Source organism: Castor canadensis, chromosome 10, assembly GCF_047511655.1.
Source record: "Castor canadensis chromosome 10, mCasCan1.hap1v2, whole genome shotgun sequence".
NCBI lineage: Eukaryota > Metazoa > Chordata > Mammalia > Rodentia > Castoridae > Castor > Castor canadensis.
Window position 1 is genome coordinate 1,568,957 of NC_133395.1, and position 27,896 is coordinate 1,596,852.

At 52.6% G+C, this 27,896-nt stretch overlaps 1 protein-coding gene and 1 long non-coding RNA gene across 2 annotated transcripts in view; both read right to left on the minus strand.

Moving 5' to 3' along the window:
• Positions 1-27,896, minus strand: part of LOC141411417 (uncharacterized) — a 559,189-nt gene that overhangs the window by 21,195 nt on the left and 510,098 nt on the right. The window lies entirely within an intron of this gene.
• Sox1 (SRY-box transcription factor 1) lies at positions 12,279-15,717 on the minus strand. Its single transcript, XM_074042972.1, has one exon. It carries the CDS (start codon positions 14,970-14,972, stop codon positions 13,821-13,823), a length of 1,152 nt encoding a protein of 383 aa, XP_073899073.1. The 5' UTR covers positions 14,973-15,717; the 3' UTR covers positions 12,279-13,820.

Genomic DNA, 27,896 nt, shown 5'->3' on the forward strand with positions numbered 1-27,896 from the left:
GGTGACCTTGGGCTTAGCGTGCTCAGGGCTCAGGGTTCCCTCTCCAGCGCTGAAGAAAGCAAAAGGTGGGCGGTGAAAATAGGACTTGTAGACCACATGACGCTCCAGATGCGTAGGGAGGGTTGAAAGGACAGCTGTGAGCTGTGTGGTGGATTACTTCTTTGGACATTGTGTTCTTCCAACAGGATGAAGGTGGTTTACAAAGGAAAAGATAATTTCTCAAAAGTGAATTAAGAGTTAATTAATGAGTTAAAATCTGGCACACAGGAATTGTTTGGTTTGGGGGTAATTTCATGAGTTGGTGTGTCCACTGCAGCCTTGTGGGACTCCCACCACCCCGAGGCAGGTGACTAACTTCAATGGACTCGGCTGGCGAGACGACAGCTAGGCTGGGCAAGGCTCCTGGCACACACGGGCTGGGGGCAGCTGCACAGAGTCTCTGAGAGGCCACCAAGGCTGAAACATTCACTCCATCTTGGGTGGAAACAGCTTCAGAACACTGTGTGTTACGAGAGAGAGTTCATGAGTGTCACTATCAAATGAGTGAACATGCACACATGAATAATAAAAAAATAAAAATTATTAAAAAAAAAGAGCGAACACTGCGGCTTCACTGGTGTTTCCCACTGCCCCAGGACCCTTCATTGGAAGCAGGGTCTTTTCAGGTAGACACATCAGGACAGGCTCATTCGTGGGGCCCTCAGCTGGTGATCGCCAGGCTTTTCGGACACAGGCAGCACACAGGAGAAGATGGTGGTGTGAACAGGAAGGCAGCGGGTGACACTTCTCTAAGCTGAGGAGCAACACCAGTGGCCAAGGGATCTTGGAGATCTTCCCAACAGCCTCAGGAGAGACTGGCCCTGCCACACCTTCATCTCAACTTCTCTCTGAAAACTATGGGTGACTAAATCGCTGATCTCTTTATACACATTATTTTTGGCGTACTGGGGTTTGAACTCAGGGCCTTGAGCTTGCTAGGCAGGTGCTGTACCACTTGAGCCACTCCACCAGCAATTCCTGTTTTTTTTTTTTTTTTTGTGAAATGAAAACACCAATTAATTTGTCCAATAAATATTTTGGGATGTGGAGTATTACAATGGTGAACAAAGCAAATGTGCCTTCACAGAGCTTTTAATTCAGAGGAATAAGTGAAATGATGCTACAGGCTTACTTTGTGAATTTCCTACAATTTTCTTGTGGGTATGTGTGTGTGTGTGTGTGTGTGTGTTGCTGGGGATTGAATCCAGGGCCTTGTTCATGCTACATGTGAAAAGAGATAAGACTGAAATATATTACATTATTAAAATATTTTAATGATGCCCTTTTTCTTTTGTAACAGTATTGAGAATTGATTCCAATGTTATTAAATATCTCAGTTTAGTGCTCCGATTCTAATGTATAATTTTGTTTGTGATCCAATTACCTTGAAACTTAAAATGTGTAAGATAGCATTTGAGACTGTTTCAGTGGTTCTGAGCACTCTTGTCATCTGTTTGTGGGGCAGTTTTCCAACATTATGATCCTATTCCTGTCCATCAAGGTGTCTTGTATGTTTAGTATATTGTGTATGATGCTAATATATGTTAATGATATATTATCCATATACACTTGACATAATATATAACATTAACATGATCTGCAGTACAGTTTGTTATTAATATAATACAGAATATCTAATATATTTCTCTTTTGGGGAGGTGGATTTAAACTAAGGGCCTCCCACTTGGTAGGCGGGTGCTCTGTACTTGAGCCACACCTCAGCCCATTTCACTTTCGTTATTTTTTTAATAGGGTCTCATATTTTTGCATAGGCAGGCCTGGATGATCCTCCTATTTCTGCCTCCCCTGTAGTTGGGAGACATGCCACCACACCCAGCTGACTGGTCAAGGTAGCATCTTGATCACTTTTTGTCTGGGCTAGGCCCGAACTTTGATCCTTTGGAATCTCCACCTCCCAAGTAGCTGGGATAATAGGTGTGAGAACAATTCCTGTTCTTTAAGATACCTGGTGTGTGGTGCTGTGTTATGACAGCCCTAGACACCAACACAGGTTGAAGTAGGCAGGTTGAAAAGTCCCCTCACTTAAAACGGTCCTACACTGAGGGCTGGATCCTAATTGATAACCTTTGCCCTGGGCCCTTGGTCCATGCTTTCCAGGCTGACCACTGTCCCTGAGGACCCTGGTCCTCCTCCTGCAGCTGTGGACAATGGGCATCTCTCCAAGGTGGGGTGGTCTCATTGCCAAAACCTTTTCTTTCCAGCATTTGGTCTTCCCAATGGGAGCCATCTTTGGGCTCTCTCTGTTCTGCCTTCACTCCTGGCTTCCAGGAAACTTCTTGTTTCGGACAATTTCCTCAGGTTCCATGTGTTTCTTGGCCTGAATTATATTCTCTCCTTGTTCTACCGTCCAGTCATTGTGATGAATACATACAAGCAAAATATTCATTCAATCTCCTCTACCTGAAGTGCAGTTATAGGGTTATAACAGAGGGCTCTGACTTCAGCAGGCGGGCGGTTACTGGGAGCTGTATTTACAGTGAGCAAAGCCACTGCATGGTTTTTGCTGAGCCTGGGTGAAAACAGATAGTGATGCCTGATGTCTGTTTTTTTTTTTTTTTTACTCCAACTACGGTCAGCAACATGCTGGTGTAATGGTCGGTTGCCTTCTTCTTGCTTCCTCCTTCCTTCCTTCTCACTGTCTTCCTTTCCTTACTTTTCCTTGATTTTACTTACCAAAGCAAAAAGAGAAACTTTAAAATAAATAGCTTTGGAAAAAAGTCATTTAATATGTAATGTTGAGACACCACTTTCAAAGGAAGCATTTTCTCATATCTGCTGAGTAGTAAGATAGAGATAATAATTTGAAAAACTAAAAATGCTGATCAAAGGTGGGGTTTCAGTTATTACTGCTTAGTAACTATACTCACCCCTCTGGGTTTGTCGCTGGTGTTTTGCACCACTGAGCTACACCCAGCCCCAGCCCTCTGCTCTGTGAGCCACCTTCACACACTGAGTGGATGGTCACATCTGTCCTTATCACTTGGTGTCAATACTGTCACTACTGTCAAGAGCATTACACAGATCCCCCCATATGCTGCTCGCACCTCCCTAACTGCAGACACTGCTAAAGGCTTTCGTCCAGAAGAAGACCCTGCACGCAGAAGGAGAAGGAATAACCGGAACTGAATGTGGGTATCAGAGTCAGTGAAATAAAACCTAGAAGTGAGATCTACAGGGACCCTGCAACTTTGCTGAGGAGAGTCAACACTAGCAGATAAGCATCTTCTGGGAAGCGGTGGAGATGCCTGGCACGGGTACATTTGCCACCAAGACAGACAAAAAGCCAGCGAGCGCAAGCTGTGCTGGCAGTCCCTCGGTGCACGAGTTTGTACGCTAGTGTTTTGTCATCTCTGATTCTCTCTGAGTTGCCTCGATTTAAAGTTTGGTTATGTTGATGAGAAAGATGTTAAAGAAAGTTAAAAACTTTCTCTGCTGTTTTTTTTTAAAGAAATAATTTTTCAGTATTTAAACTGAGACTATACTGTTAGAGATGTCTCCATTTCATAACAGTGACTATGAAATTTGGATAATAAACTAAATTATCCACTTGCTAAGGGAAATTATATAAAATTCTTAAAACTAATTAAACCAACACTTTATTATTCCAAAATGAATCCATCACTTCTAGCAATTATTTGCAGAAAAATAAAATTGTATTTCAAGCCACAGCTCAAATTACTTGATGCAATTGCATAAAGACTTAAGCGAAAAAAAACCAAACAAACTATTAGATGACTCTGTAAGCTCTGGCTTCCACGTCACTGTGAGTGGTGGACATTTTCTCCCTGCTCCAGCACTGTCCACAGAGCCCAGGCTGCACGTGGTGGTAGGCAGCTCCGCCCGTTACTCAGTCAAGTCCAAATGACTTCATATATAGTCTGTTCTGATAACATAGCAAACATTTTTTAAAAAAATAACATGTACAGAATGAAAGAAAAATAATATTTCACTTCAATCTTAACCTGGTGAGTCCTGTGCAGTCCCCCAGCCTGGGCCCAGGTTGGGCTCAACACCTCATTTCCTGGTCTTCTCCACCTTTCCCATGAGAATCAAGTTTTTTGTTTGTTTGTTTGAAACAGGGTCTCACTATGTAGCCCAAGCTGGCCTCAATCTTCCTGCCTCAGTATTCCAAGTGCTGGGATTACAGGTGTGTGTCACCACTCTTGGTCACAGGAATCAGTCTTGACATGGCAGAAAACCTAGTTACCCAAGGCTGGGATTTAGCTGCATGTTCACATTAGGACTGAGAACAACCTCCACTAACTGTTCTCATGGCATCTCAGATGTGCCTGGTATGGCTTTGTTTCTCTCAGAATTTAAAAGTATCCTGAGCTATTTCTCCAAATTCACTATGGGACTCTGGGGAGCCTTGCCTCACAGTTTGGGAGAGAACCTAGTAGACACAGGTGTTCATCATTGCTTGTCCCACTTGCTACCCTTGCCCAGGGTTGACCCCACCATCCTTGTTCTCAGAAGGACATTTCCAGTTCTGTGCACAGGTATTCCAAATACACAAGCAAGCCACACAGTCAAATTCACACTGCAGTAAGGAGACACACAAAGCAGAACAGTAAACCAGCATCTGATCTGGTTCCAGTTCTGACTTGCACACAGAGGTCACTCATTGTCTTATGGTTTGCCCTGCCCCACCAGCCCTCCTGGGTCCAAGTGCTGGTTGGGCCAGCAGCACATCGTTGCACTGTGTGGCTCATGGTGGCCCCAGGACCGGGTTTCAGTCTGGGTAGTGGCAGTCTTTTCCTTGCTTAGCTTCCTCTTTTCTAGGAGCCTGAATCATCGCTTTGCACCAAAGGGGACCCTGCCACATTGTCCTAACAGGAAGCGCTATCCTACGCCTGAACACTTCACACCCACTATGCGCCCAACTATGCATAGGCCCTGGGGAGCTCCAAGGCAAAGAGCAAGCTCCCTGCCCACAGTCACTCATGCAGTGTTTACACACCACAGGCATGCCAGCCAGTCCCGCCTGGGACTCCAAGCCCATTCCTCAGTTGGCCTCCTGGGGAATGAGGCCATACTGGCTGGCCAGAGAGGACAGCTACTTCCTGTCCTTTCCCTGCTCCCTCTCTCTCAGGACTGAGCTGCTTTCTCTAGCTCCCCTCTAACCACAGGGCCAGAGCCACGGCCAAAAACCCACTGACCCCTATGGCATTCTGGGACAAAGCGCCAAGCACATCAATCCCTATCCTGATCGCAGCTCAGCTCAGGACTGAGAAGGACAGGGGGCTCTTTGGATGGGGCAGGCTGGCTCTGACGTGCTCAAAACTTGACTGATGCTTGAAATGACAATTTTCTAAAATGTCAAGCTGGACACATTGCTGTCCGCAAGGGTGCTTGATGATGCTACGGTATCTGTCCCTAAGTGACCTCTGCCCAGGGCAAGTGCATTCCACCCAGGACAACTTTGCTCACAAATGGCCGTGGGCCACGAGCCTGCAGCAGGGACTGCAGGAGCAAGCCTGGAGAGGTGACCCTTTTCTTGACAAATTAAAAAAGCAGTCCTAAAGAATTCACCTTAAAATGCTATTGTAATTGTTCTCATCTCCTCATTATCAATTGGACATCGTCATAACTGTGCGAAATTCACTTAAAATGCCATGTGGTTCACATTGGCGTTGAACTTGTAGATTGGTTTCAAGTGACCCATTTTTGTTTATGTCATGTCTGCTTACGGGTGGATGATTTAATTTAAGCTGCAACTTTAAATGCGATTTTATTTTTCTGCAAACGATTGCTATAGATGACGTATTCATTTTAGAATAACAAAGTAAACTTTATATCATTTTCCTTAGCAAGTAGATAATTCAGTTATCTAAATTTCATAGTCAGTATTTTAGAATTGAGAATGCATTTCTGGTACTCCGCTGAAAGGCTAAAATGAGTGATTTGCTGTTTTAAGTGAGCATTTGAACATTTAGAATTAGGAGACTCCTCTTTTATTTCAAATTGATGTTCTTGCCTGCTACTCAAACCCTGAATTCTTCCACAGCCACTCTGTAATCCGAAGCTGTGCTCCTAAACACAGGAAGGCTGTCCTTCCCAGGGCCAGGCAGCAGCACTAGAACAACCATTGCCCTGAGCCAAGTGCTTTCGACCGACACTGCTGGGCACAAGTTCTCCTGTGCAGTGGCCCCTCTGTGGGTACCACCTCTCCCTCTCAGGACCGTCCCAGTCCTGCACGCACTGAGTCTTTTGCACAGGTTCTCCCATTTTGCAGAGGACAATACTGAGACGCTGGAGAGCTAAAGGCTGTCACTGCAGTTCTGATCGTTTTTTGGGGGACAAGGCAGTCATTTCCTGTGCACCCACCCATGAATGCCCCCTTCCCACTTCTGGCACACACTGTGGTTATGAGGATGGTGCAGACTTGGTCTATGGTAAAATGAGACACTGGTTGGACACACATCTGACTCCAGCAGCCCCTTCACTCGCCCGTTCCCAAGGTCAGACACGTGTCTGTGGCGTGTACCTGCTGGGGTTGTATGGACAGCCTTTCAGGAGGGCACAGAGGCATTGGTGGGGCCTGAGACAACCAGTCAGAAAATGGGGCATAAAACCAGTGGACAAGTCACTTTCCAGTCACGAGACTAGTGATCCAGCGTGGAAATTTTTTCTTTCCCTGCTAATTTTTTTTTCAAAAATCACCTAAATTGAACAATTATGAGAGCACTTTATAAATAATAAATTGCTACTCAGATTTTAATGATCTCGACACAGCCCTAGGAGCTGCTTACCATAAACAAATATTCAGTTCCATCTCCCAACACAGGTCTTCCAATTGTCCTCCAGGATCTGCCTCAGATGCTCCTGGAGTGTGCCTAAGAAAGGATTGTTCTCCAGGCACCTGGGGGCAGCTTTCCAGGGCCCTGGGTCAGAGGACTGAATATGTGGCCTGCTTCCCTGTGTACCCTGAAGGCGAGAGGCTGCTGTCCTTATAAATCTCCAGGTCTGACACCAGCCCAACCTGAAATAGCCAGTCACCAAAGCAAAGCTGTGCCCTGCTCCTGTTTATATCTCAATCTTTGCCAGTCCTGTGTCCAGCCTTCATCTGCCATAGTCCCTGCTGGGTGCCCCCCACTCAGGAAGACCCAGCAGGCAAACCCTGTCTGGTTGGTCTTCGTATTCTGCACTCCTGGTAACAGGCAGGTGACATGTGCTCATGGCATATGAGTGAATGTGGTGACCATCCAGTGACTGAAGAGAAGCTTTGTTCTGGGTGGAGGAGGGGTGGGGTGGCCCACATTTTGTGAAATGACCATAATTTCCCAAACTGGTGCCCGATGTCCCAGTTTTCCACTTCACTCCTCCTTTGAGGACACGGGCTCCTACTTCACGTGACCCTTCACGAAGGCCTTCAGTCTCTGGGCTCCGAGGCCCCTTGGGACATGTGTCCTCTGAAGCTGGTTTTATAATTGCTACTTTACATCCAGGAAGCAGACACACAAGTGAGAACAGCACTACTGACAAGGCAAAAGAGCCAATGGCCAAGGTCATTGGATAACTTCCCTCTTCAGTCCAGTTTGACACAAAGGCCTAGCTCAGGCTCCTCCACTCAGGTGGAAGTTGGGGCTCTTTCACTCTCTGAGGCCCCCTGACTTGGATTCTGCAGCCTAAGGTGGAGCGGTCCTTCCCTGGGTTGACGTGGTTACCTAGCCTTCCCCTGTTCTGTTATTAGAAGTAAGAAGGTAGATTCTGCCTTGGGTTTTTCATCGCCTCTCTCCTGGGTATATCACACACCTACCTGTGGGCACTTGTGCTCTGTAAAATCAGGGACTCTTTAAGTGAAATCCAGGATCAGTCTAAACCTCAAGCTGTCTAAACCTCTCCTTCCACAGAGCAAGCGTGGGACTAACGCAGAGTGCCACTGCCGCTGCCAAGTCTCATGGCTTGTTAGCATTTCCGGGGTGCTGGGAGAGAAAACAATGTCTGGGTGATGACTCTTGTCAGTTTCCCCATTGTCAGGCCCAATCTTACGTTCCTCCACACTCACAATATTTCCCCACTGGGAACACATCTGACATCGCAATTTCTCAAAACTGCAGCTCTGCACTGTGTGCCTAATTCCTGAAACTGCAAAATCTAACAAAAGCTGATTTTTTCCACTGATTTGACTGGCTGCCTATTTCCAGGCTTTGCATGTGATGACCTACGTTCTTCACAAACAGCATCTTTAATGTACCCACATGGTTGTTCTGAAGTGGCTAAGGGCAATTAAATCCTTGCGAGCCGCCTGCGGGGCATTCAGAATGACTCAATGTCCAGCGTTTCTGCCACAGACAAATTTTCCTGGTAGGTCACACTTAGCAGCTGACCCAGTACCATGCTGCTGCCCAGATTTTGAACTCAGAACCTACTTTCTAGCACCGTGCCCCAACCCACCCAGGTTGAGCTGTGCAAGTGACAGGTCACTTGGAGTTCGTTGCTTTGTTTTTCCTTTTTTTTTTTTTTTAAATGCTCTGTCCTTTTTCTGTTGTTGGTGGGGCTTTCATATTTGCAGAGGAAAATATGGCAATCTGGTGGTTTTTATTTTTTACTATCAAAATAGATGCTCTCTCTCTCTGTGTCTTTGGCTGCTTCACTTGTTTGGGTTCTTATACATTTTCTGTATTTGTCTAAAAACTCTCAACGTGCTCTCTCAGCACCAATTCCTGACCTGGCCCTTAGGAAGCCAGACATTGCCCTAGCTTCCCTCTCCACCTTCACCCCAGGTCCGCGCCCCTCAGATGAGTCCGTGGATTTTATCCGTGGCTTTTCGACCGACCGTGTTGGGGCTTCACCCTCCAGCCTGATGGAAAATGGGGTGTGTCGACAACCGGCCTTCATACTGCACCCCTCTCAGTACTGCTTGCCCCGCACACAAAATAAACCAAAGACTGCTAAGAATCTAGGATAAGGCAGGGTTTCCTGGAGGTGCTGGGGAAGACGAGGCGGAGAACGAGCAAAGGCCGCTTATGGAAATGAACTGCGTTTGTGAGCCGGGGCCTCTCAGGCAGAGCCCTAGAGGCCTGCGCGCCCTCCAGGGCAGCAGCTCGCCAGAAGACCCAAGGCGCGGGACGGGTCGCGTTTCCCCGAGGACGGGGACCTTTGATGGACAGCCCGCGCTCCCCGGTTGCAGTGCAGACTCGGGGGTGACCCGCCTCCCCTGCCCCTCCGCGCCCACTTGTTGCGGGTCCCGCCTGGGACCTGCTTGTTCTGCCCGCTGACTGTGAAAGGGTTTGGCTGGCCGCTGACCCGGGGTCAGGACTCTCTCCGCAGTAATCCTGCGGTCCTTCGGCCCGCGCATCAGTCGTCTTAATCCCCCACCCCCTCCGGCCGGCGCGGGCCCCAGCGAGGTGGGCGCCAGGACCGCCCCCGCACACACCCACGCCCCGACGCGGCGCAGGAAGAGGACCCAGCGCCCCCGGGCACCCGCCCGACCCCGGCCCGTGCCCCCGACGGGGCGTCCGGGCGCGGCCTCGGAGGGGAAGCGGACGCGCGGGCGCCAAGACAAAGGGAAGGCCGGGCCGTGCGCGGAAAGAGAGCGATGCAGAGCTGGGGCGCAGGGGAGCGGGGTGCTGGGGGACACGGGGGCCGCGGACCAAGAGAATGGATGGAGGGGACCGCGAAGGGAGAGGGCGCCGTGCTCGCGCTCGGCCGAGGACAGAACCCGAGTCAGGGCAACTTGAGAAGCCGGGCTGGGCGAGGGGCTGATGGCCGCGCCAGGGCCTGAGCTCCGCAGGAGGCCGGCCCCCGTGCTGGACGGGTCGCAGAACCCGGGCCCGGGCCGCAGGGCGCTGCCCGCCCGCGGCGCTGCCCTTGCTGGGTTCCCGGGGGCGGGCAGAGCGGGGTCCCGCGGACGCGCAGCTGGAGAGGAATGGCCGGGCGGGAGGAGGAGGAGGAGGGGGATGGGGACCGGGGAAGGGGGAGGGGGAGGGGGAGGAGGGCCGGGAGCGGAGGATGCTGAGCGTTGCCCCCCCCCCACCCCCCGCCGCCGTTCTCGCCCTCCGGCTGGGGAGGCGGTTTGGAGGCCCGGCGCGCAAGGGAGAGGAGGCCGAGAGTTCGGCTCCAGCGCGCCCGCTGGGCCGTCCCCACCCCGCAGGGCTCCGGGGCGCCCCCAGCCCTCCCCATCTGGCCCGGCCTTTCAATCCCGCCAAACAGTCGCGCTGGAAAACAGCTGCGCCAAGGCCAAGTCTGCTGCTTTTCTCTAGAAGTTTCCAAGGAATCAAACCTGATTCGATTCTGCCGCGGAGCTGGCGGAGCCTCGGGCCCGCAGGCCAGGCTGCCCAAGCGGGGTGGGGGCGAGGGCGAGGGCGAGGGCGGGGCCCCCTGGAACCCACTGAGACCGAGGGCCTAGGGGTGGTGGACCTAGGCCGAGCTGGAGCGTGCCTCCCAGGAGCACGCGTTCTGGGGCGGATTTCTCGAATTAACCGGAATTTTCCTGAGACAGAGATATGCGGTGCCCAGTCTTTGTCGAGAGAATGAAATGCGTGAATATGCGCGTTATTCTTCTCCCACACGCACAATTTTAATAGACCCACCGTCACACTCCCAACATCTGCAGATCAGGCGCGCTACGCCCGCAACTCTTGTAAAAATTAATTCGTTTCATCTAGTTACTGGTGGGTTTCTTTCAGGGAGGGTGTCAAAGTGTTAACGAGAACAATAACAAAGGGCCAGTAAGCTGAAAAACAAGACAAAACAAGAAAGAAAGAAAGAAAGAAAAGGAAAAGGAAGGAAAGAAGGAGGGGGTGGGAGAAAGAGAAGGAAAGTGCCTCAAGCAAACCTAAGGCCCTGTTCAGAGTCGGGCCCTGCACAATGGCTGGGTTAGGAAGAAGTCACGCAGTTGCCAGCAAGAAGTTATGAAACTTTGTCCAGGGCTGGAAAGGATCCTATTCTCGTTCTCCGCAGGGGTTTCAAACAAACTTGCAAAGATCTACAGAAATACCACTCTGTGATTTGGAAATGAGTAGTCATTATGTCATACTTATCATCATACAGAATTTCACTTTATGAAAACAAAGAGCATTACTTGGGCAGGAACCGAATTCGCAGCTGAGTGAGCTGTCTGAGGCCCTCCACTAATTTAATCTGGAGGAGAGAAAGTGGCCTGGCCATGGGATCTCAGCCCTGATGAGCCCTTGCTAATCCCTCCGCTCCCACCTCCCCTTGTTTTTTAATTGAGTCATTAGAGAATTTATATTTGTCTTTCTCCCAGTAGTTCTAAAGGGAATAAAGTGGCTCGAAGCACCTGGCATTGAAGATTCCAGCTAACCATGGATGGAACGCAAGCCTGAGAAATGCCAGGCTAAGCCCTTCTTCCAGGCAGACAGGCCGTAATGCCCGGTGTTCCCAGTACCATGACTGAAGTTTTTGTAGTCTCCTCCATTTAAAGTGAGGCTGCATTACTAATATGTGTGAAGAACCAAGACTTAGGTACCCACAGTCTAAGGTACTCAGAAACCTGGGCATACAAGTGGGTGAGCATGGCCACACAGTGTCTCCCACTGAAGTAAGGACAGGGCGCTGCTGAGGTGTGTGTGGGGGGAGTCACCACAGGGCCTCGGCAGGAGCTTGTAAGCCCTGTATTCTGGGGTGAAAGTGGCCTGGCCCTGCAAGCTCACTGTGGCATTAGCATCACCGGCCTAATGTCCCAAGGCACCTCCCACAGTGGGTTGCTGGTGGCACTTGTTCCAACTCTGTTTTTCAGCACAGCTATCCATATGCAAGCAAACACTTTCAGAAACAAGTTTAGAGAGAGATCAAACCCTAAAAGAAAAAAAAAAAGGAGGGGCTTTTATTATCTTGTTAGAAACAGTGGACATTGCTCTTGATCTTTTTTTTTTTTTGCAATTGCTTTAACGCACAAGTGGTCTGAACACAATTATCAAAATGATTCCAAAAATTCACACTTGTGACTTGTCAGATTAGCTCTACACTTAAAGCTGTTCTCTAATGCAGGCTGACTGGGTTCTTACTCTCTTGATAGACTAGGCCCACTTTTCTATCTAGTCTAATAGTATAGACTATCTTCTGTACTCATTCCAGGACAAGAACAGATACAGAGAAATCGAAACAAAATAGAAAATGAGGGGAGAGGCCAAGGCTGCTGAAATTAGCGTATTTCCCACCTGGACTTAAAGGTGTTTTTTTTTTTTTTCTTCAAAAAATAGAAATTTCAATCTTAACATCATGATTAATTTCAAAGTGTATTTGCTACAGTATAACTTTCAAATGCAATGTTTAATGCTGTCAGATTACTTGAAGACAAAGTTTTACAGAAAACTTTAAATTCCAGAAAAAAACTGCAATGTACCAATAAACACCTAGAAAAAATATAATTAAAAAGTTTAAAGCATCAAACAAGCTCGAGATCTTCTCAGGAATAATAAATAAACACGGCATTTTGCGTTCACATCGGTTAGCAACTTGTATCCCAGCTCACGTGTGTGGGGGGGGTCAAATTGTGTGTGAAAATCAATATTATTTTGCACTTTCCCAGGGAGGAAGGGCAGGAGGGGTGAGGATGGAGGAGGATTCAGTGGCAGTGCCTTTTGGCTCAGTGATCATTTACTGAACCAACTTCAGATTCATTCCACTTGCAATTCTAATTTCAGGGGGATTGGAGGCGCCTTGCCCTGGCGGTGGTCTTTGTCCCCTCCTTGGCCTGGTCCCGACATTGGGCATTCCCAGTCTTCCTAACCTCTGGACCAAGCTGCTTCCTAGATGTCCTGGCGGGTGGAGAACAGCTCCACACTGCCGCAGTTAAACAGCTAAACCATACAAAGATATTTTTGTAATTATATCTCGTTCTGTATCAACGCTTCAACTCTACAAAATAGTCTATGGATTTTAACTTTCCTGCCCTCCCTTTGAGTAAAGCTCTGAAAACGCTCCCTTCCGCTCCCTCGTCCCTGACTTTTGCGTCCTGCTGACTCCCCTCCACCAGTTTACTAATTGTATTTTGAACTCATAAAACATGCATATAAAATTAGCACGTTTCAATTTTATGGGGAAACGGGCTTTTTCTCGCTTAAATGTATTGACTCACTCGCATTTTTAGGGGACTCTGTTTTCGTTTTTTAGATAAAGGCTTGTAGGAAACTATGTACAAAATCTGACTCCTCCTCCCCGCACCGCAACGCCTAAAATAAAAATCTCACAATGCATTTACAAGAAATAATACAAAACCAAAAGTGGAAATGCTCAGATACAGAAAGTTTTACAAAATCCAGAATATAACTCCGCCGTCTTGGGGTGGGGGAATCTTTCTGTATAAATTAACAAACCAACTCAAAGGAGCCATAACAACTACAAAAGCTTGTGAATGTTGCATCTGCCTTACTACATTTATAACAAGGGAGGACAGCTCGCGGTCGCTGGGTCGCCGGCAGTCAAGCCGTTGGGAAGCTACGCAGGAAGGAAAGTTTGCGCGCCGGCCGTAATACAAAAGTTGGCGTCGCTTCGATGGGTTTTGTCTTATTGTCCCCACAAACAGAGAAAACATTTTCTGCCTCCTCCGTGGACGATAAATACTGTACAAAAAGTCTCAAGAAAACACCTAAGTTCAGTCTAAATGCAAGACTTGGGTGAGCGCCTCGTGGTCCCCAGGAGCTCCTGGAAAGGTGAGCGAGGACACTTGTGTCACCTGGTAGTGTTCTCCAGTGTTTTCATTTTTACAAGAACATGGAAACGTCTGTCCAAAAGCAAGGCCGCGCTGGCTCAGCGCCGGCCGAGAGCCGCAACGTCCCAGCGGCCCCGCGGCGCTAGATGTGCGTTAGGGGCACCGTGCCGTTCACGCCCGCGCCCGCGCCCTGGTAGTGCTGCGGCAGCGAGTGCAGCCGGCTCTGCGCCGCGGGGTCGCCACCCTCTCCCGCCGGCAGGTACATGCTGATCATCTCCCGCAAGTCCCCGGGGCACGGCGCCCGAGAATGCGCTGGCGCCGGCGGGCTGCCGCTCGGCTCCGACTTCACCAGAGAGCCGAGCGCGCCCAGGGCGCCCGACGACGCGGCCGCCGCCGCCGCCGCCGCGGCCACTGCCGAGTTCTGGTGCGCGCCGCCCGCAGCGGCGGCGGCAGCGGCCGCGGCGCCATAGGGAAGGCCGCCGTAGCCCGAGGGCGACGCGCTCATGTAGCCCTGGGAGTTGGAGATTGGGCTGTACTGCAGCGCGCCCATGTCGTAGCGGTGCATGGGCTGCGGGTTGTGTGGATGCGCGTGCGGATGGTGCGGGTGCGGGTGCGCCGGGTGCGCGTGCGGGTGCGCGCCGCCCGCGCCCGGGTGCTGCCCGTAGGCCAGCTGTGCCTCTTGCATCATGGCCGCGGCCGCTGCCGCCGCCGCCACCGAGCCGGGGTAGGCGCCGTTCGCCCAGCCATTGACGTGCGCGTAGCCGCCGCCCGCTGCGCCGCCCGGGCTCTCCAGGCGCTGGCCCACGGCCGCCGTGCCCACGCCCACGCCCATGGCCACAGCCGCGCTGCCGCCGCCGGCCCCGGCCGCCAGAAGCCCGCCGGCCAGCGAGTACTTGTCCTTCTTGAGCAGCGTCTTAGTCTTGCGGCGCGGCCGGTACTTGTAATCCGGGTGCTCCTTCATGTGCAACGCGCGCAGTCGTTTGGCCTCGTCGATGAACGGCCGCTTCTCGGCCTCGGACATGACCTTCCACTCGGCCCCCAGGCGCTTGCTGATCTCCGAGTTGTGCATCTTGGGGTTCTCCTGGGCCATCTTGCGCCGCTGCCCGCGGGACCACACCATGAAGGCGTTCATGGGGCGCTTGACCCGGTCCTGGTTGGCCTTCGCGCCCCCACCGCCGCCGCCCCCGCCTCCGCCCCCGCCGCCGCCACCCGCCCCGGCCGGGCCCGAGAGGTTCGTGGGAGCCTGGGCGCCTCCAGGCGAGTGCAGGTCGGTCTCCATCATCATGCTGTACATCGGGGCGGCTCGCGGGTTCACGGGCACCGCGCGGAGAGGGCCTGGAGCATAGACGGCCGGGTGGTGGGGGAGATGGAGTGGAGCTCAAATCGAGCGAGCCGGGGGATGGGGGAGCTAGCAGAAAGAAGAATGGGGGTGGGGTGGGGGCAACGACAAAAAAGAGGCAAAAACACACGCACTCAGCGCTGGTCCGGCTCGCAGGTGGAAAGTTTCTCCTCGTGCACAAACCACTTGCCAAAGCGGCCGACGGCTAGGGTCGCCGCCGCCGCCGCCGCCGCCGCCGCCCGGTCGCTCTCGGCCCAGCTGTGCAAACAGGTGCAATAGTGGCCAAGTTGCTGCTCCACTTTCTGGGCCCGGAGCGATGCGCTGGGCCCGGCCTGGGGTTCGCTGCCTCCTCCTCGCCCGCGGCCGCCGTGCGCTGCCTTCTTCCTCCTGTGCTGGTTCCTCTGCGGCCTCCAACTCGGGGCCCGCAACTTCTAGCAGGGCGGCGCGCCGCGTGCGCTGGGCATGTGCCGGTCCCAGGTGCCCGGGGGGGACCGGGAGCCGAGGGGGGTAGCGGGAGCGGAGGGGGCCCCAGAGGGGGCGATCGCGGTGCAGCGAGGCGCGGGGGGGGGGTAGTCAGGGACAGTGCAGAGTGTGCAAGCTCGCGGACAGCGCCAGAGAGCCGAGCTGCCTTGCCCAGGACGTGCTGTCCGCTGCCTGCCCGGGGCCGTGCGCTCGGAGCGGAGGCGCACGCGGGGCCGGCGGCGCGCGGGGCCCAGCAGCCATACGCCGGGCCCGGGCTGCCATTAAATGAGCGCGCCGCGGCCAATGGGAGCCGGCGGCGGCGGTGATTTGCATGGCGCGCTGGCAAGTGACGTGGGGAGGGAGTAGAGACTGTGGGCGCGGGCGGCGGAGCCGGGAGGAGGAGAGGAAGGAGGGGGGAGCAGGGCAGGAAGGAGGGGGGAAGAAGGCCCGGGAAGGGGGGGGTCACAGCCACATCGCTTCCTGAGCGCGCGCGCGGCGGCAACGGCGAACCCCGAGCTCGCCCCCTTCGTCTCTCCCCGCCCGCGCGTTCCGATTGCTTTTAAAACCAAAAGGAAGAAAGAATGGCTGGGGGGCGGGGAAGGGGGCAGAGATTCAGCCCCAGGCCATGTTTAAATGCGCGCCTTGGAGGCCCAGCTCCTCCTCGGTTCCCCGCCAGCTAACTCTGTGCCTGCAGAGAAGGGGAAAGTTGGCTACAGAAGCCCTCAGCTAAGTCCGAGTACAGAAACGGAGGCGAGCAGGGGAGATCGTCAGAAACCGCATAACCCGAAAGCCCCAAGGGTACCCCCGCAAGGATCCTGACAGTTGCCCCCTCCCTTCCCCCTCGCTTGAAAGCATCTTTCACTGCGGCGGGTGGAGTTCTCCAGTGCTCGCTCCTGCGGGGAAGGCCTTCGCAGTCCAGGCTCCATAATTTGGGCATCGGGGGCGCATTTGTGTGGCACATGGCTCACAGCTTTCTTTTAGTATCAGCCCTGAGATTTTTTTGGGGGGGTGGTGGTGGTGTCTTTTAATGAACCTGGGAGTTATAGTCCGTTTGCTTCCTTTTCTTGAATTTCTTAGGTCAAAAACAAGATCTATTTGGAATCTAGTCATTCCAACAGTTGAAAAAGTTTGTTGTAATAGCGAGAGAATAATCTAGCCCATGCTTTTCTGGAACGAATCTTCCACAAGCTGAGTGCCTAAGAACCGCGGCAAATGCGGGGGCCCAACCTGATACCAAATCAAAAGGTGGGACCTCATGACCACGTTCCTACAGTATGCAAAAAAAAAAAAAAAGGCCTGCTTGTGGTAAGATTAAGGCATCCAATCTGCCGCTATAACTCTTTAATTTCAAAATATCTGCATTCTGGGGACATACAGGAAGACTTCCAAACTCAGCCTTAAACGCTATTGGGTTCAGGCCGCCATTTCCAGGAGAATGATAGGAAAGTGGCTCAAGGACTCCGGTGGGAAAAACCCACTGAGCCCAGTGATTTCTCCCGTGTCCTGGGGAAGTTACAGGCAGTGTTTTTAGATCGGTGCTGGGTGAAGTAGGCCTTAACCAAATGCCACCAAACTGCCCTCCTGTAATAGGCGCGTGTGGTGGGGATGATGACAAGGACCACAGCAGAAATGAGGATGTTTAGAGTATGATGGACACCAAACGCCTGTCATTTCACTTTTTTTTCTACTAAAAAGAATTTTTCAACCCTATTGCTTGTCTGAGGTACAGGAATAATGCCTTATGTCCGTTCCCTACTGTGATTATTGCTGTAGGTTTTAAAAAAATATTATTGCAGGATTGTTACAGTGCAACAGTGCATTGGTCTTTCTGAAGATTAAACTGCTTTCCCTTCAGGTCACTCAGCATTTAACAGTAAACTCATCAAATAATATATAATTATATTAGAAAGGAAACATTTCTTATTTATTTTTCACCAAATATCTAGGTTACATACTCGATTTTCAACTACGTTCTTATTTCAGCAATCAAGTTTGTTAAATCTTTTGATTTGTTTCATGCATTACCTACAAATATCAGTTACATTGTGAATGAACAAAAAAGGAACAGGAATATTGTTTAGGAATGCTATAGACCCATTTTCCTTTGATGATTTAGGAGGCAATGGGTGTGCGGTGAGATCCCGTGTGTTAGGGAAAGTCAGCAAGACTGAAATAAAGGAAATGGTTTACAAATTATAAACTATATTATCCACTTAGCAATTGAAAGATTTCTTCCCTCTGCTTTTCAATTTAGATTTTAAACTAAATAGCTGAAGACCCCCTGAAAATGCTCTGTATGAATCAAGCTTGGCACGTTATTTTCCATATCAATGGAGCAATTTATTTTATAAACACCCTGCTCTCCAGTATGCTTTGCAGGAATGCTTTATGCTTTGGGGAACTTGGATAACTGACTTTGAAATGGTCTTATTTCTTTCTACCTTAGTCCTGAAAACTGTTTCCAAATACGACTTTACCCTTGTTTTCCAGAGCATCTAAATAGGAGGCAAATGGTTTAACGTTGTGTGTGATCACACTAGTGCTTACCATTCAAGCCCAGTTTAGTGATTCAATGTTTCCCCAGGCCCAGGCGGGTGCACGCCCTGTGGGTGCCCACCTGCAGCAGTATTAAACCAGAGTTGCAGGTGTAGCTTGTTGCCAAGTGACAGACGATTGACAAGCCACAGCCTGTGCCAAGGAGGCAGTGGCAGGGCACTTGGTGCCAGACCTCCTAGTGCCTTCTCTCCTGGCATGAGGATTGAGGAGCATTACAGGAACTCCAGCCAGTGATGGCTTCTAGCTAGGAGCCTCAATTTCTTCCTCTCCCTCTAGTGACTCTTAAAAAAAGGGAACAGTCCAAAACCAATCTGATAAACACCTCTGTCTGCCTCCCACCCTCTCCCACCCAGTTGGCAGGGATGTCTTTCCTGTCCCACACCTTCCTAAAAGCCAGATTCTGGAGGATTTGAAGACTGATTATAGCACAAAGTCCAGAACCCAAGGCAAAGGATTAGTTACATTGTTGACTAACTGAAGTTGTTCTCTTGATAACACAGAAATTTCAAAACACTAAAGACAAAATCAACTTAGAAATGTGGCTAAAGATGTTTTCTGTGTTTTTGTTTAGCCTGTGGCCCAATCCTCGGATTTCGGGTTCAGTCCATCAGTAGAGGACGTTATGTGCACATGTGTCCATATGTATATCTGCAAGTGTGTGGCTGAAAGTGATGGATTGAAGCAATTACACAAGAGCCTTTGACTTTCAAATAAATTGAGTCCTGGGCTTCATACCATAAACTCAAATGGAGTGACTAACATATTTAGCTTTTGCACTCCTTCACCCGTCATCGTGTTCATAAAAAACCTGGGAAGCAGAGAGAGTCCCTGTGGACACAACCCGACCCCCTAGTCTTTCATGAAAGTTAACCTTCAAGCATCTAGATAGAGAGGGACTCTCTGTACTCAGTGTCTGTCTCAAACTCCAACACAGGGTGTGATGGACAGATGGGAGTTCTGGCCAGTACAAGAAAACAAGAAACCTCCTCCTAGTCCATCCCTGCTCAGGTAGTCTGCCCTAGTGACTTCCAGGGATCCTTGACCAGACCACAGCTCGCAGCCCCCTCCTTCAGCTGTAGCAGTTGATGGTGTCTTTGGAGGACTGAGGCCACATGGAGTTGCCTTTGCGAAGCTCCTAGGGGCGCAGCCTTCCCAGCCCTGGCGTTGCCCCTAAAGGTGCTGAGACTACAGTTCAAGGGTGGCAAAACACCAGGGAGCCTCCAGTTTTTAGGAGGGAGGGAGGGAAAGAGAGAGGGAGAGAGAGAGAGCAAGGACAAGGAGAGAAGGGATGAGGGAAGAAGAGAGGGAGGGAGCAAGAGGGAGAGGAGAAGGGGGGAGAGAGAAGAGGGACAGAGCAGGGAGAGGAGAGAAGAGAGAGAGAGACAGAGAGAAGAGAGAGGGGAAGAGGGAGAGAGAGAGACAGACAGACACACACACACACACACACACACACAGAAGGACAGAGAGAGAAGGGAGAGGAGAGGAGGGGGAGAGAGAAAGAGAGATGAGAAGAGGGACAGAGAGAGAAGGAAGAGGAGAAGAGAGGAAGGAGAGAGACTGACAGACTGGGAGAGAGAAGGAAGCAAAGAGCGGGAGAGAAAGTACAGTTCAAGTGTGAAGAGACCTTGGAGGTCACCTCGGCCAACAGGAGGCGCAGATCCAGGGCGAGGTGGGAGGTGAGCGGGCCGGGGAGGGGCCGCCGAGGGCGGGGCGGGCGCCGAGGCCGCGGTTCCTTCCCCCGTGCGGGGGCCGCAGGAGGTGGAGGGGACCCGGCCCCGGCCGCCCGCTCAGGCCCCGAGGTCCCGCTGCGCTCTGCGCTCGGCCCTGTCGCGGCGCGGGCCGCGATCGCCGTCTGCTGGCCGCCACCGCCCTCGCTGCCCTTGCGGAGCTACTTCGGGCTGTCGCCTCTGCCGCTGCGGCGCCCCAGGCCCAGTTCCCGCAGCAGTGGCTTCGCTCCAGGGCAGGCTGCGCGCGGCCGGGGCGTTTGCATCCCAGCGCGCACTCCCTTGGTCAGGAACTTTTTGGGGCGTCGTCTCTCCCGAGTACCTGGGCGCTCTCGGCCAGTCTTCTATGCCGCGGCTCAGGGCTAATTTGACCAGCTGTTCCCAAACAAAACCAAAGGAGCCAAGTAACAAAAGTTTTTTTGTTGTTGGTTTGTTTTGAAAGGAAAAAGAAAAAGTCAAGGTAAAGGAATTAAGGTGGAAGGAAGAGGAAAAGAGTTACTTGCAAATGGGGACTTCGAACGAACCCCTGTGTCATTTGGGGTAGGCACAGAGCCCCTCTCTCCAGCGGCTCTAAGCGTAACAGCACGGCATCCTCTCTTTGGACCAAAACCGAGTCCGGGTTTGGAGAGTCGCTCCAGCAACGCCTGCGGGAAAAGGGTAAATAAAGCTGGTCCCCACCCCCCAGCAGGTTAGGCGCTTTTTCCGGCGAGCTGCGTGGTGTGGCGACCCGCGCACGCGTTGGAGAGCCCCGCACTGTGCGTGCCTCCCAGCTCTTGGGTGGAAGCATTTGGAGGATCTCTGGGAGCTTCGAGTAGGGGCTCACCCTGTGAGCAGTACTCACACATATAATTCAAATTTCACAGCTGACCTGCTCTGAAAACCTCAATCAGCTTCTAATTGAAGGGAAAACAAAATATTGCTTCCCTACAGCAGAGCTAACGATTTAATCATTATATCAGACATTATAGCTTTTAATTAGGCTAATGCTGATACTGTATGGAAAGAGATAATTCTTGATGAATTCTGTAATTGGGTTAACGGCGGAGCAGTCGGGGGAGAGACGTCAATATTCAAGCTGCGTCTGTAGCCACCAGGTTTATGAATGAAAAAGGAGACAAGAGGAGGAAAGACTGGAACCCGAGGGGACATCGCGCCCTCTCTCCACGGAGGGAGGCGACCGAGGCGCGAGCGGGGCTGAGCGGCCGCTGGGTGCCAGGCTGCCCGGGTCTCAGCAGAGCGCCGGCTTCTCCTGCCACTGGCTTGCCCAAATCTTCTACCCTGGGAAACTTTCCGAGGAAAATCTCAGCAGGCCTACCTGGCGGGTACACCTAAGCACGAGTCTCTCCGCACCATCCCCGCCCAGCCCACACCCATCCCAGCCGAGGGCTGGCCTTTGAAGATTCGGGAGCTGCGCGGGCCCCAGCCCTCACCGCCCTCGCCGCCCTCACCGCGAGTGCCGGGTGCGCAGAGCTGCCCTCCTCATTCAGCGCGCCGCGGGCGCGCGGTGGGTGCGCGGGCCCCGGCCTGTGGCACCGCAGGCTGCCAGCACTGGTCGTGCCCACACCGATTATTCAGAGGCCAGCAAGAAAGGGCAGCGCGAGTGGGGGACCCCTCCTGCTCATGCCTAGAGGCCTGGACCCTTGGCTTAGCTGAGCCGCAGCTTGGCCCTGGCCTGAAGATGAAGGTTAGCATTTAGAGCGCCTGGCCCGCTTTCCTTTCTCCAACCAGTCGCCAAGGGTCCTGCAAAAGAAGGGGGAAAGAAAAATCCGTTCAGACTCTACTGCGGGAACCGAATTGTGCCAGGGGGGCTCCTACCCCACCCCTGCTGCCAAGCAGGGCCTGGGCTTGAAACAGTTTCGGGGTTAGATCCGGATCGCGCTCCGCAGGTTGCACTGGTCAAACCTCTTCCCCGAGTCGGAGTGTGTAAACCCAGGGCCGCAGCAGGGCGGACAGTGTCTCCACCCTTTTCTGCCTCTAGCTTTCTAGGACCTGCAAAAGTTGTGCTCAAGCCGGTGAATTAGATTCTGAAGCGTGCAGATAAGAGGGTACTGAGCCTTGGATGTTGAGAAGAAAATGCTGACGCCTTCACAATTTGGTTGCATTCTTTAAAAAAAAAAAAAAAAGTCATGTAAGCAGCGCCTTCCGCGGCTTGAACACAAATGGTTTCAGGGTGTGATTTGTATGTACTTTTTATATCTCTGCGACCCTTCTTAACTATTCCTCTTAGTCTTCGGTTTAACTACATCAGCGCGATATTCTCCTTCAAGATAAATATACTGTATTGTGAGTCATCCTTGTCTTATTTTGTCAATAATTACAGCAAAATTAAGTGGGTCACTGCTAAAGTTTCATTTATACAAACCCCCATAATTAGCAGTTTGAATACACCTTTTTTGCATTGTGCAAAAGTTGTAATTTTCCAGAGCATGTTGTTTCGTACTGATAAAAAATGCTAGTGTTAATGTGATCGTCAGAATAGAAAGCCCTCCTCTGCGCACAGGGATGTTGTGCTTCCCGAAAGAGAGTGTCAAGAATGCGCACAAAATCAAACTTTTCCAAGTAGGGGATCCTCCTTACTACTCAAATGAAAATTTGCAGTATGTAAACAGAGAAGAATAGCGACAGCCAGATTAAGCTACGCCCCCAAAACAAACATTTGAAACCAAAATTCTTGGGAGCTGCATGCAAGACTCCCTGTTCTTGGTGGGGAGAGGAGTGAGTGGAAAGGTGGGGCTTGCCGCTCTAGGACAAGGTGTGTTCATTCTGGAGAGATCAGAGCATGTTTCAAGCCCATGCAGTGATCCGTTAAGCCCAAGTGAGCCAGTGACCAGGCTGCGTGCAGAAAGCCCTACAGTTCTGAGTAAATACAGCCCTTGCTCAAATTCTCTCATTAGCCCCCAAATAGAAAAGGCATCACTCACAAGAGGAGACAAGTCATGAGGAATTTCTATATGAAAAGGAATAAAGTGAAATCAAAGATGCTTTTTTTTCCAGGCCATCCCTGTTATTGCAAATTAGATTAGCGACTCGGGCTTCAATATAAACATGACACCCAGTTCACGCGAGTGAAAGCCGTCCACTCCAATCTCGCCTTTCATCGAAGCAGCGCACACAAATCACATCTTGTCCTTTAATACACTTTTCAATGAGATTAAAACATCACTTTGACACAATTTCGAGCCCTTTCAGTCATGTGGGTTGCTTACTTCAGAAAGCAGCAAATGGGAAAAGTGGGTCCCTGAAACCTCTGGGCTGTGGGATGGGGCTTTACTGTCCCGTCCTCCACACTAATGGAGCCCCCACAGCCCCATCGGAGCACCATTTATCTTCCCTCGCAGAGACAGAAACCAGCTGTGCTGCAGGCAGAAATCAGATTTCCTTGGGGTTGGATGAGGCCTGGCAATTACCTGCCTGCAGGAGTGTTTTGGGGGCATAACCTCTGGACAGGAGGGATGGGGAAGGGTGGTAGCCCACCCTCCCAGAACCCAGACACCCCTCAGGTCACTAAACCTTTTGGGGAGGGGTACAATGAAGATATGATAGAGGGTGGTTTAGCAAATCAGAGAGAAAACCCTGTTTTGGATGGCCTTTGAACCTTAAATAAGAACACTCATTCTTAGAGGGGATGAGGAAGAAGTGAGGTAAGTTTTGTCAAAGGGAGATCTTTGTCTCTCTTTGCCCACAGAAATGCCCCTAACTCCACTGGGCACCACCTTTCCCTTCAGGGTCTGGACCAACAGGACGGCTCTGTTCTTTGGGCCCCCAAAGGACAAAGGACTCCAGCAGGCGATAGAGGAGGGGTGTTTGGGTTTTAGGGTAGGAGCTCTGTGTCATTTCTTTGTCTTTTGGCTGTGTAATGCGTTTGATGCTCAGAACACCTAGGCATATTTGTTCCTGGAGGACAGACTAGTTAAAACTCCATTCCCAGGTGGTGGTACCCAATGTCACCTAGAGCTTCCTCTCTCAGGGTTCTGGCCATTTCCTTGTGGGGAGGGTGGCCAAGTGCAGCTAGCCTAGCAGCCCACTGGTGCCTGTTCCCTGGGATAGACCCCTGTCCTCCATCCCAGTCCCCCACCCCATGTCTGTCAGGCATTTGGCTCCATCTCTTCACTAGGACCAGAGTAGGAGGCCACTTGGAGGCTGTCTGGTGTCCTCACTGGGGACCTCGGTGCTCAGGCAGAGTTATCTAGCCCTGTGGCCCCATCTAGGGGAGACGCTGCCCAGGGAGGTAACCAGGTAGCTCAGAGGGGAGGGGGGAGACTTGTGAGGAGGGAATTCCCTTTCTTTTGGATCCTGACCTTCACGGCCATCAGCACCTACAGCGGTTCTTCCCCGGCCTAAGACCAGCCTGGCGCTTCCTCTTTGCTACCGGTGTCATCTGTCTCCAGGCTCTAGTTGGGGAAGGACAACTGGGGTCTGGAGACCTCGGTCCTGGGGAGGACCGAGGAGGACTCCTCTTTTCAACCCCGGCGGGAGGGAAAAGCCTAGGTCCTGGCCGCTTGGGCAGCCCACTCGTGGGGGTCCTCCGCACCAACTGGGGTGCCTTCAGTACAGTTCCCCTCCAACTCCCGCCTTTCACAAAGGAGCTTTCAGAACACCAGCCCTTCCGCACTGCAGGAAATCGATGCCACAAAGCGGGCTTTTAATGGGTTAATTGACTGGCGGCCGCTATCGCTTCGAAACACCGGTTTCCTGCCAGGCGAGGTGGCCAGCCAGGTCCCGGCCTAGGTCGATGTTGCCGGGCCTGCTCGGCACTGCCCATCGACTCCAGGCCACGGCGAAAATCCATTTCACCCCTGGAACTTCCTGACCTTTCCTCTCCACCGACTGCTCGAGCCCGGGCAAAGAGTGGGCCGAAGCGGACGGCCTGCTAGGGCGGGTGCGGGGAGACTCCCGCTACTCGCAGGGAGGACAAGGTGCGCGGCGCCGAGTAACAGGAAGCCGAAGGGTGCGATTTCGCTGGAGCAGGGAGGACAAGCCCACAAGACGCTGTGCATGCGCGCGGGGGTCACCTGCACCTATGTCGGCGTTTTGGGGGTACTCAGCACCCCCCTTTGGGGCGCCCTCCCCTCGCCCGCGGGACGGAGGCGTCTGCTGCGTCCGTGCGGCTCCTGGACAGACACTGGGTTCGAAAGCATTCGTTGAGTGGCAGGGACTCACGGCCCAATGATTTCTTTTTCTTTTTTTTCTGGTAGAATTAATGTAGTCAGGTCTGTCGGTCAGTCAAAGTTAAATTGATTCTTTGCCCAAAACACCTCTCACTAAATGGCACTCGCTTCAACATGTTAATTTTTTAAAGGTAATTTCATCCCGCGGATTTAGTTCTTGGCGCTGCCGGACGCAAGTGGCAGAGAGCCGCAAGCCTGGAGCGTCCCGCGCGGGGGCAGGGTGGGGTGTGCGGGCGGAGTGGAAGGGGAGCCGCCACCGACCGAACCTCGTCCCCAAATCCACTGACTCGCCCTCCCTCCCCGCTCCGCAAAAAGGGCGACGCAGACAGAAACAGCCCCCCGGGTCCACTGGGCGGCGGCAAGCCTTGGACACACGGCTAATAAAATGACCAGTGCACCCCGCGCGTCCGCTCGCGGTGATCTCCACGGCACCCACCTGTTCTCTACCGAGGACGCAAAGCTGCGGAGCCACCCCACATCCCACTCGGAAGGTCGCCGTGGAGACGCGCGCCCCTCCCCTGCGCCTCTCCCGCCGCGTCCCCTGCCCCGGGCGGGCGAAGCCCCCTCGCGAGTTCGAGACACACTTACAGTTAGTTCCTGCTCCAGCTCCAGCGGGTCCCCAGAGCGGGTCCGGGCGCCCCCAGCGCTCTGGCTTTGCCCGCCGGCACCTCCCGGAGCCCCGACTTGTTCTGGGCCGCGGTGTGGGGGAGAGGTCTGCCATTCCGCAGGCCGAGCGCGCCGCTGCCGGCGGACCCCGGCCCGGCCCGGCTCCCGGCGGCGCCAGCCCCGGTGGCGGCGCCCGCGCCACGCGCACGCACACTCACACCCGCACTCACACGCGCACCCCCGCTCGCACACTCGCTCGCACACGCTCCTCGCTCCTCGCTTGGCGCACACACTCGCAGACACACACACTGCAGGCGAGAGAGACAAGAAAATGAAATTTATTATTGATAGGAAAGACTTTGAAGACAATTTCAAGTTATTGTTTCTCTCTGGAAAAAGGGGATCCCTGCACATAATGAAACGCCTTTGTGTGGCGCCGAACAATACTAAACAAGTATTCTTAATAAATAGCCACTTTTTTGTTCCTCCTCGACAGTGAATAGAATTGAGCAGTTGGTTCGCGAGCAGCTGGGACGCCGTTTTGAGCGGGGAGGTGGAGCCGCGTCTCGCCCTCCTCTCGCCGCTCCCCAGCCCCGCTCCCCATTCGCCCGCGCGTCGCCGCCCCGCCCGCGCCCGCCGGCCTGAGCTCGGCTCGCCGCCCGCCCCGGCTCCCGCCTGGACTCTGAGGATCTGTCGCTCCCCATCCCCAACGGCAGTGACCCGACACCCCTCCTTCCCGCATCAGAGGCTGGGAGCCCCTCACCCCCCCAAAAAAACCCAGTTGTCACTAGTGTCATCACCCAGGCTGCGGGCTTTCGCCTGCAACTGCTCTCCCGGGTCTTCCCTACCTCTGCGTGGGAGGGGCCCCCGCCCGCACGCCTGAGTCAGCGCGGTCATTTCCAGGGCTCAGCCCCCGCCGCGTCCTCGCCCTGCGCTCCCTCTGCTCAGGCACAGGGCCCGAGCTTTGTTGTCTCGCCGAGGGGACACCTTGGCCGTGGGCGCAGCGCCAGGCCTCCCCGGGAGCTCTGGCTTGCTGGGTTTTTTATTCCTTTTTTGCTCTGCTACGCACTCTTCAATTCGCTCCCTCCCCCCGCCCAGTGCCCTCACGACAAATGGCAGCTGCTGAACGAGACAGTGTCTGAGGATTAGTGTGTGGACACTCCAGGTAAAAAGTCACCCCAGCCAGGAGGCCCGCGTCCGGGTGCGCACAGCGGGTGGAGTCCAGCGGGGCTGCTCCGGGCTCCGGGCAGCGCGGCCACCCAGCCCGGGAGTGCCGGCCCTTCCGGCACGCTGTCCCTCCCTCTGCAGACGGACCCGCACCCCCGGGAGCGAGCTGCCCGCCCTCCCCGCCCTCCCCGCCGCGGGGCGGGAGCACCCGCAAAGACGGAGGCGGGAAGCGTTTCTGAGAAGGCGCCGGGGCGGGAGCCGCGCACCCTTCGCTGCCAGTCTCCGTGCGTCTTCACCTCCTCTCTTTTGCCTCCCTCCGTCCCCAATTGTGTGAAGATGTCAGCCCTTCGGACTTAAGCCCGTCACACTCTGAGACTTTTTGGAAATGTTTCAAATACAAACTCACTGTTTTGTTTTTTTTTTAAGCGATGACCCCACGTTTGGTCCAAAGGACTTATGATCCCCTCACACTCTGAGGAACGACATTTGTTAGCATTAAACTAAGCTATGGGGGATACACAAGGACTGCACGTGTGATGACACTAGGCGCTCGCCCCTCCCCCATGCTCTGGGGTGCGGGGCGCGTGTACTTATCTATAGATCTGTCTTGGACAAACATATGATAATTTTTTTTTTCATCGCTCGCAGCTGCAGTTTTCAGGAGATCCTTGTCTGTCTGGCTGTAATCTCGGAGACAAAAACCCACATGACTTTTACTCAATGGATCTTAATCTAGAGAAACACTGTGTCATTTGCAAATTATTTCTTAATCGGACCTAGCTAGTTAGAAGTGCGAGTAGAGGGTTAGCGGTTTGGAACTCGCCAAAGACCCAGATGTTGGCTAGGAATTGCCCTTCCTAGCAGCGTTGATTTGTCCCCAAAGGCACGTTGGTTTGTGAAAGGAAAAATAAAGCAGGTACGTCTCTTTCCTTGGGGATTCATTTTTTTTTTTAAATCTACTTTGGAGAAACTGTGTTCTCTCAGAGGAGTTTAACGTAATTTAGCTCAGTTATTCTAAATGTCGGTAACAACAGGGAGAGGGAGTTCGGTACCTGACATTTTTTAAAACCCGGGTTTGTGCAGGAATCTGTTGGCGGGAACCTCGGAGATGCAAGGGGATTGGACTCATTCCAGCAGGCACCCTGAAAGCTCTTTCCTTTTGTATGGAAAATGGAAACATTTTGGAATCCAGATTT